This window comes from Sinocyclocheilus rhinocerous, unplaced genomic scaffold (assembly GCF_001515625.1).
Source record: "Sinocyclocheilus rhinocerous isolate Xijiao unplaced genomic scaffold, SAMN03320098_v1.1 scaffold50, whole genome shotgun sequence".
Lineage (NCBI taxonomy): Eukaryota > Metazoa > Chordata > Actinopteri > Cypriniformes > Cyprinidae > Sinocyclocheilus > Sinocyclocheilus rhinocerous.
This window is the reverse complement of record NW_015641057.1, coordinates 1,671,700-1,681,782: the sequence shown is the minus strand read 5'-3', so window position 1 is coordinate 1,681,782 and position 10,083 is coordinate 1,671,700. Positions and strand designations below refer to the sequence as shown.

Below are 10,083 nucleotides of genomic sequence, written 5' to 3'. Positions count from 1 at the left end.
ATATATATATATATATATACAGTATATAATGCTATTTAAAATTTTGGGGTAAGTAGTTTTTTATGTTTTTGAAAGAAGTTTCTTCTGCCCACCAAGGCTGCATTTATTTGATTAAAAATACTGTAAAAATTTTGAAATATTATTACAATTTTAAATAACTGTTTTCTATTTGAATATGTTTTAAAATTAATTTATTCCTGTGATCAAAGCTGAATTTTCAGCATCATTACTCCAGTCTTCAGTGTCACATGATTCTTCAGAAATCATTCTAATGTGCTGATTTGCTGCTCAAGAAACATTTCTGATTATTATCAACATTAAAAAACAGTTATGTTGCTTCATAATTTTGTAGAAACTGAGATATATTTTATTTTTTAGGATTCTTTGGTGAATAGAATGTTCAAAAGAACAACATTTATTTGAAATAGAAATCTTTTGTAACATTAAACTGTCGCTTTTGATCAGTTGAACGCAATCTTGTTGAATTTTACTGACCCCAAACTTTTGAACGGTGTACACATACACACAGAGAAACAACAGAGGATTGTGGATGTTACTAAACAAGTGAAAAATCTTTGTATACAAAAATTTTAAACTGTTTAACTTACCTCAACCTCCTTATCAAGAAAGCAGAAAAAGAGAAAGAGATTAAAATCAGGTTATCAGTCATCAAATGATCAATGAAAACTGAAATGATAGATTGGCTGGAAAACAAACTTTCCATGAGTTTCCATGTAAAGTGTTTGGAGATTTAATGAGGAAATATCATTTACTTAAACAGATTGCATATCATATTTCACTAAGGAGAGCATCATTAGCATACAATCAGTAATACACATCGCTGGAACAGATTTGAAATAAACCGATCAGGAGCTAAAGCAGATAAATTGAACGCAAAATGTGAGTTACTCATTGTTAACATCTTGTTTTTTTATTGTAACATGAAAAGGGAATTTCTTCTTTCCTCTATTGAACACAAAAGAAGATATTTAGAAGAATCTGGCTAACCAAACACTTGATGGTAGCCATTGTATTACATAGTATTTTTTCATACCATGGAAGTCAATGGCTACCGTCAACTGTTTGGTTACCAACATTCTTCAAAATATCTTCTTTTCTGTTCAACAGAAGAAAGAAATTCATACAGGTTTGGAACAACCTGAGGCTGAGTAAATGATGACAGAATCTTCATTTTTGGGTGAACTATCTCTTTAAGGCTAAATTATAATCACAATTCATGCTGATTACAGCCGAATCACAGATATAACAACATAAGCGTGAGTGTGATATTGCTGAAATGTGTCTTATAATACATAAAAAAAAAATATTGTAAAATTCTGGCAAACACAAAAAAATATAAAGCATGAACTGAACACACATACATAATTCATCAGCTGGTTCTTACAATCAAACATGAGTGATTCAAACTAATGAAACATCAATTAATAAAAAAAACACACATTTACAGTGTTTCAATGATGTATCCAGCTGGGACGACAACACACCCACACACACACACACCAACATTCATCCATACAAAAACACACACCCTGTGGGTTATTTCATGTGTGAAGCGATACAGGATATTATGAGAGAAGACGTGAAATTCTGAACGCATTACAGCCGGCGTGCGCAACAGACGAAGAAAACAATAACAGCGGCGCACGTACACATCTTTGAGATAAAGACATGATCGTTATTAATAAATACTTCAGCTGAGGTCTTTCACCAAACAGCTTTTGTCCCAGCGGCTGATAAAATGTTTGGAATAAACACAATAAATCAATATTAAGATTTTAAACTTAGAGGACAAATACACACACAACACTACTGAGTTTCTATTGAGTTTCTCTGTGTGCATGTGTTTGTTATGTAATCTCATCAGTATTTAGGTATCTATGTATTTCTAGCACACGTATCAATTTCTTTTGATGCACAAATCAAAAGAAAAACAGAGAAGTGAACTCATGCAATTCTTAGATTTAAGGTAAGAAACCAAGGGTAAATAGGGTAAAAATTTTAATAGATATCGCCTGATGATTAATCACAGTACAGCTGTTTTGCATGACAAGTTTTAAAATTATATGTTTAAATTTGAAAATGAGGCATTTTGTAATTAAATACGCACTTAAATGCACACAACAGAAATAGATAAAGCCAGGTTCAAAATTCTTATTTGATTTTATTGACAGAGTTAAATGATTGAAATTACAAATTTTAAATTTCTCTTTTTATCACTTCATAAATCAGAAAATACTGTCAAAATCCAGAAAACAACTACTTTTTGCCACGTTTTTAGGAATAAAATGTTAATATTTGGTCATACTTTAGTTTGGGGACAAATTCTCACTAATATCTATGACTTTTACCTTAATAAACTCCTAATTTGCTGCTTATTAACAGTAACGTAGTTGCTAAGTTTAGGTATGGAGTCGGATTAAGGGATCTAAAATATAGTCATGCAGAATAAAGTACTAATAAACAGCCAATATGCTATATGCTTGTTAATAAGCAACTAGTTAATAGTGAGAATTGGTCTTTAAAATAAAGTGTTACCTAATACATAGCAGGTGAATGATATATTAGCAAACCCGGTCACACTTTATTTTAAGGTCCAATTCTTGCTGTTAACAAAATATTAACTATGACTTTTGCCTCAATTCACTCATAATTTGCTGTTTATTAAGTTAGTAAGGTATTTGTTAAGTTTAGGTATTAGTAGGATTAGGGATGTAGAATATGATCATGCAGAATATGTGCTTTATAAGTACTAATAAACAGCCAATATGTTAATAATAGGCATGCTAATAAGCTACTAGTTAATAGTGAATCTAAAGTGTTACCGCAAACCCCTCTACAGGAACCTTCAGTTTATAGATATGAATAAAAGTGTTAAGTTTGATGAATGAGAAACAAACTCATTCTGAGAATCTCAAAGTTGACCAGTGCATGAAAAAACAATGGTTTTGCCTGTAGTGTCCTGCCTTAACTGTAGGGATGTAACAACATCAAAATCTCACGATACGATAATACCACGGTATGAAGTCCACAATACGATATTTATTGCGATATTTTTTTTGAGAGTTCAAAATTAAGAGCTCCAACCCATGTTCTTAACTAAGAAAACTTAAGTCAGAAAAAAGTCATTGAATTGACTATGAGGGTGACTTGACCCTCTTTTTATTACTGTCTCAGTCTAAATTACATTCACACTGGTGTTTCAGGAAGCCAAACAAATTTGAATATAATAATAATAATAACAACAATGACATTATATTGTGCTATTGTACAATATTGTGCTTTCGGTTTTAGTTCGTTTGACAGATACTGTGCCAAAGCATAATGGCCCAAAACACTACTTTAAATACCTTTTATGTTAAAATAAGAAGTTTAAATATATTTAAAAAACTACACTTTTTGCCCGGAAGACCTATCGTTTCATATCGTCATGTGACTATAATAATATCGAGACAGTTTTGTTATCGCGATATCACAATATCGATAATATCGTTACATCCCTACTTAACTGTAGTTATTATGAAAAATATTAATTTGTTTAATGCCAGTTAAAGTAACACACTTGTTTTCTTTCCTGTATTAATGCATTTCCTATTCAAACAGGAAGTCGAGGTGTTTGAATTCCCCCTCGCTCCGACGCCCAAGGCTGTAATGCATTTACTGAACTTGACATTACACTTCATATAAAAACGAATTCTAATGAAATCACGTTGGATTTTAATTAGTTATCAATCATTCATGAGAGCATTAACATGGATTAATGTGTTATTAGATGGATCTCGTGGTTTTTAAACCTGCCCTTCATTCAGAAAGCATTTGCTTCTTTTAAACTAAACCCAACATAGTTCATTTGAGAAAATCACTCAGTCTCTCAAATCCTGCCCTAATTTCACCAAAGCACTTGTTCACACTTTCATTTCTATTTTCGAAGGCGAGTGCAGACAGAATGAAGAAGTGGGAAAAACACGAGTAAAGAAATTAAAACAACATGCATTTGCATTCAAAGCATCCGCATCGATCTGAAGAGGCAATTTTTCAATTCGATTAATGCTTAATTTCTCTGTATCAACACTGTTTTGGTCATTTGAATGTTAATTGCTTGTGGTTTAACTAAATTAGAATTAGTTCTTCGAAAATCCATCTAAATACTGTCAAAGTCAGAGTCACGCTTGACTGTGTTTGATATGCTAATCTATCACAAACATCACAAGCCATCACTCCAGCTCTTCTCAAGTGCTCAGCTCTTTCCTTTCTTTTCTCATTGTTTCCTCTCACTTCATCACCTCAGAGGGTTTAGGTTTGGCTGTTTAACCCATCTCAATACAAAAAAATCTGTAAAAAAAATTAATTTATGTTAAAAAACTGTAGCTGTGGTTGCCAGATCTTTACTGTAAAATATATGGTATTGACATTTTTAGTTTTACAGATTTACCTCAAATTTACAGTAATAAAAACATTAATATACCAAATTACTAAGTCTGCTTTTTTTTTACCTTTGTAATAGGGGTGGGCGATATGGCAAAAATATAAAATCATGATTTTTTTTTCAGAAATATTACGATTCACGGTTTTATCACGATTCTTTGTCATGTTGATTTTACTATTTTGCAAGTTGTCTGAGCAGTACAGCCAAACTAATTTCCCTTTTTTTAAAAAAAAACAAAAAAACAAAACAAAGCCTTTCAAGGTAACAAAGTATAAAATAAAAAAGAATTTGAGACATTTTTATCGTCCACGATCAAAAATCATCATATCGCACACCACTACTTTGTAATATACTGACAAGCACCTTAAAAACTAAGGTCATAAAAAGAAAGTCGCATGATGAATCAAAGTTCATCACAAATAACTTTTCCACAAGCAGACTTAAATACTAATATACACATTGACTAAAAAATTGTTGTAAGAACAATTCCACTCAGAAATTGCTAGTAAATTTCACAATTATTTGCAAAGTAGTAGTAACACATTGAATTAAATGTAAAATTTTGAAGTAGAAAAAGTAAAAGAGTGTTTTCTATGCACATTGTCATACACACAAACACAAAACACCATCATGGAAACACACATGATACGAAAATAATGCAATAAATATCTATTTAACAACATAAAATTAACATAAATCCCTAACGTACTTAGCTGATAAGAAAAAATAAGATAAGAATAAACAATTATTTTAAAATCAAACAAAACAACAGGCAATACTGGAAATGTCAATTTATGTTTTTTTCCCCCTGTAAATTATAGGATGACTTTGCTCTTTTTCATTTCCAAAATCACATTATTTACATGAATGTGCCATTAGACCTATTAGAGTTTATCACCATATATATCAAGAGAAACAGCAATATTATATTTAGTTTCACTAAAACAATTAAAAAAATTACTTGAATTAAAATACATGTTAACTGAAATAATATAACATTTAAATTACTTTATTTCATCTAGTTGCTAATGCAACATTTCTCATTTTCATTTAGTTTAATTTGATGTATTAAAAAACTAGAAATAAAACTGAAATAAAAAAATAATAAAAACTAAAAAGACATTCAAAAACAATTAAAAATAATGAATTAAATATGCAAAAAACTATAATATTATCTCTAATCATACTAAATAGCTCAGCTTTTTTTACACAATCTTTTACCATTTAAATGAACATCCTTTTTTTTTCCTGTGTATTGCCTTAATATCTGAACATCTGGAACTGAAATCCTGTGAGCAAAGCTGAAGCATAAGATGTACGGGAAAGCTAACGGATGGCTTTCTTCAGGTATTACAGACATGCTTACTCACATCAAGGTGAAACACCTCAAACTCGCTTACTGGCAAAACTGAAAGCCAAAGGATTGTGGGAAATATAGTAATGAGGGGTCTAGAGGTTAAAAGCTCAGACACACAAGATTTTCTAAAAACATACACACAGTCTCTCTCTCTGTTTCTCTTGATTTCTCCTCTGGTGTTGTCTGATAGCACAGAACAGCCCGTGGCTCTCTCCTGCTCTAGTGTATCAAAAAACAGACTCGGAGAATTTCAAACTGTACGAGCAGCTGCCAGCAGTGCCATCTGATGCGTAAACTTTACAGCGTCATCAGAGGGAACATAACGGCCCGTGTAAAGTTTACAGGTCCCGCCGGAGCAGAAGACCAGAGAGTGCTGAGACGTGCTTAACGCCACCAGCGGGACCAGTGTTTATGAGCGATGTGCAGATTTGTCGTTCTGACTGCTCAAGTACACGACAGATAAATAAAGCCAGTTCTCAGGGGTTTTGGGAGGACGGGCCGAGACCCATCTGTGTGTTTTTTTTAATTGTTGGTCTATGCAGACATGAATCAAACAGACATCTTTTGGTTCTTGTAAGGCATCTCTTTGGTTTTTTCAGCACTCTGCAGTGCAAGTGTTGCATGTCAAGTTAAAAATAGTTTCAAATATGATGCTGTGTGCAACTGAATCCAGCAGATTTTGCCCTGTAGCCTTACATATAAAAGAACAGTCAAAAAAAAAATTTGAAAATTCAAAAGTTTATTGAATCTTCAGACCTAAAGTGTGTTTTTTGTTGAGTATCATACAGTATTTGATCCATCAGGCTTTTATGGCTCATATAGTCTGCATGATATAGTGAGGATATGGAGAAAAAAAACCAGCTCAGTTTTATTCCAAGGCCCAAACTGAGCACAAATATGCAATTTGGTGCAGAGGCTATTATTTATATACATAAAAATGAAGATGAAATTCTGATAGCTTGTAATGTAAATCAATGAGGTCTCATAACAGTATAGCAGATACTAAAATGACAAATATCAGTCGTCACTCCGTATCTCCAATAGTATGTCTTAGTATTTAAATGCTTAGTTTGATGATCAAAACATAAAATGCAATGCAATACAATGATGATTGAGAGACGAACAAATAAACGTTCACCAAAAGCCTTATGATTATATTTGAGACTCACTGATTTTTCTTAAAAATTATGAATGGATAATCAAGTAAACCAAGTAAATCATGCAAACTTTGTTTTCCTGATCAATTACTGCTGTGTGTTTCAAAGAAAGATGTGTTTGCTTCATCTCCATCACCGTCTCTGAGAGAATCAAAGTGTTTGTTTGGGCATCAATCCTTTTTTTTATTTGTCTGGCCAATACATTTTCTTTGAGTAAAAATGAAACTTGTGCAAAATAACTTGATACGCTTTGTTGCTTCACGTTTGTGACAAATGATATGGAAAATCTGAAACGATGAAAACAGAAACTAGCTTCTGAATGAAACTGCTGTGACCGACAACTTAATTCAATCAATAAACCACTAAACACTCACTAAACCAAAATAACTTGTCAAACAAACACACATGAGTGGGTGAGATGGATGTGTGTGGTTTCTATAGAACACGCACACCCAAAAAACTCAAAAACGGTTGAGTAGACAGAGGAAATCATCCATGACTCCACAAACATCATCAGCACATTGTAAACTCGCTTAATCTGTTTATAAATACACCAAACAAGCCTCCATAATTACAAAGATCAGCTCGTCAAATGTTGATTTTGTTTAGATTTATTTTTCCTGTAGCTCAAACAATAGATCATAGCGCTAGCAACACCAAAGTCATGGGTTTGATTCTCAGGAAAAGCAAGAATTGATATAAGTCATTCTGGATAAAAGCGTCTGTCAAATGCATAAATGTGAATGTAAATTGCATTTATAATGTTATTGTATTAGTGTCCAGTGTTATTTTAGTATTATTTCTATATTAATATAGTATTTATTGGTACCGATAGCCTTGTAGGCAGTGCGCCGACATACATCGCTGTTGCGTCCCGAGTTCGAATCCCGCCTCGAGGACTTTTCCCGATCCCGCCCCCTCTCTCTCTCGCACTTCACTTCCTGTCATGTCTGATCTGTCCTATCATAATAAAGGCAAAAATACCAAAAATAAATATAAAAAAATATATAGTTTTTATTCATATTTTTATTAGTATTTATTTTAATATTTTCAGTTTTCATTTCATATGTGTTTTTGTCATTTTATTGGTTTAGTTTTTTTCTATTTCTATTTAGCTTTAATTTTTTTTTTCTTTTTTAGTTTTTCATCTAATATTTATTTCATCTTTATTTCAGTGAACAAAAACAGTTTTAATACTTTCAGTTTCAGTTATCGATAACAACACTGCGCCTCATCACTGACCAATCACATAATATATTTAGCTGTTCTAATTAATTATGCACAAAATAGTACACATGAGCATACATGAGTGACATAAACCAGTCCTGTAAAGAACAATATACAATGTTCAATAACTAGGCTACTGTAAATAAAGCAAATAAAATTCAAGATCCAAACATCTTTTCAATAAACACAGCGATTGCAGCGACTGCATAAATGTAAAAATATGCTAAAGCCAACATTGTGAAGGTTTTTACTAGCATGTCGATTCACTCATTGCTGTTACCTGTGGTTGCTTTTAAAGGACTTTTTATAGAACAAATAAAAGATCCTGTAACTTTCACCAGCACATGAACTACTCCTTAAAAAGTGTAAAAAAAAATTACTGACATGAACCTGAATCCAGTCCGAACACGGCTTACGATCCAAACTTCAGCCCAGTGAAACACATGAAACCGAAATAGAGAGCAGAAGTATCAGATGCATCCAAACCCAGAGCTGACGGCACACGCGGCGCCTGCTGCAGGCTCGATTTCTCACATCCAAACTCAGCGTGACGAGGTGTGTATGATAACACGAGGTGAATACACCTTCTGTACCGACGACTACCTGATCCCATCACAGATACGGAGCCTGTCCGCACCAGCATGAGATGTGTTTCCAGCGCCTCCACGCTGAGTGTGTGTGTGTGCGCGTGTTATCTGACACATGTCATTCCCATGAGCCCGGTCCCACTTCACAGAGGAAATAAATCAATGTGTTCATTTTGTTTTAACACGGCCCGCCTGCTTCCCTGCAGACTCCTGTGGGACTGGAAAAGCCGGAGAGAGTTTATCCATAACACACTCCGGAAGAGAGAAACTCATGCAGTTTTCCTCACGCCAGAGGACTTGTGGGATTGCATTTCATCCCTCCATCATTGAGAGACAGATTCATCCTCCTCCTGAGATGCACTTGAAACTACATAAACAGCAGAAAGTGTTCGACAGGATTCAAGAGTGAGAAAGGTTTTGTGATTGGTGTTCAAGAGATGTTTTCATACATTATTACTAGTTATCAGGGCACCAATTATGCAGAATTCACTTTTACATGTTGTTTGAACATAAATGTGTGTGTTGGCAGTGTGTGTACACAACCACCCTATAATGGTCAAAATCCACCCGCTCCTTATTTTTTAATCTCCATAAATCATAAGCAGTGTCTCAGAGCAAGCCGTTCACAGAATCTGTCAAATGTGATGTCACACATTGGCGCCGGCACGATCACTTGCATTTTTTCCTGATAATGAAACAACTTAAAATCAGTTCGAAATTTATTTTATTTCTGTAAACTCATAATAACAACAAAACGTTGTGCTTTTGTAAAATAATAAAAACAAACAGGATATGCTTTCTGCCATCTCTGTCTCACTGAACTGGAGCGTGTCACAAAAAAGAACCGACACTCAAAGTATGGTTGCCTCACAGACATGAGAAATATAGCCATAGAAAGCTTGAAATGCCTACTTTTAAACGAACCAATTCAAAAGAAAATCAGATACTCCCTGATTATGTAATCTGTATGAAGATTGCATTTCTCTCTAAAGGCCCGGTACTGCAGAGATGAGAGTCAGCACTGAGAATTTCATCTTTGCAACCGACAAGGACTCAGAAAACACTAGTTTATTAATAAATAATTAAAATGTCTCTTTTTTTTCCAACACATTAATAATCATTAGGCTAATTTTGCCTGTGCTTTGTGCCAAACTTTGTGCATGTGTTTGAGCGCGGAATATATTAACCTTTTAGGCGCCAGGGATTTTTGGAAAAATGCTGGATTTTGACATCAAGATTTCAAAAGCTTGTAGCTTGAAAGGGCTTAAAGATAGAGATCTACTGTAAATTAGAAAAATGTTGGGCATGACC

The 10,083-nt window shown here is 33.6% G+C and overlaps 1 protein-coding gene across 5 annotated transcripts in view; it reads right to left on the bottom strand.

The window, feature by feature from the left end:
* The window catches only part of LOC107754483 (testican-1-like), a 216,949-nt gene that overhangs the window by 102,573 nt on the left and 104,293 nt on the right, over positions 1-10,083 (bottom strand). For 3 of the 5 annotated variants that reach the window (XM_016570942.1, XM_016570947.1, XM_016570944.1), the window contains exon 3: positions 609-617. The exons of 1 other annotated variant lie outside the window; for it this stretch is intronic. In XM_016570942.1, the coding sequence (XP_016426428.1) occupies positions 609-617 (9 nt within the window). The remainder of the gene's footprint in view (positions 1-608; positions 618-10,083) is intronic. One more of the 5 variants, XM_016570945.1, reaches the window with a different exon arrangement.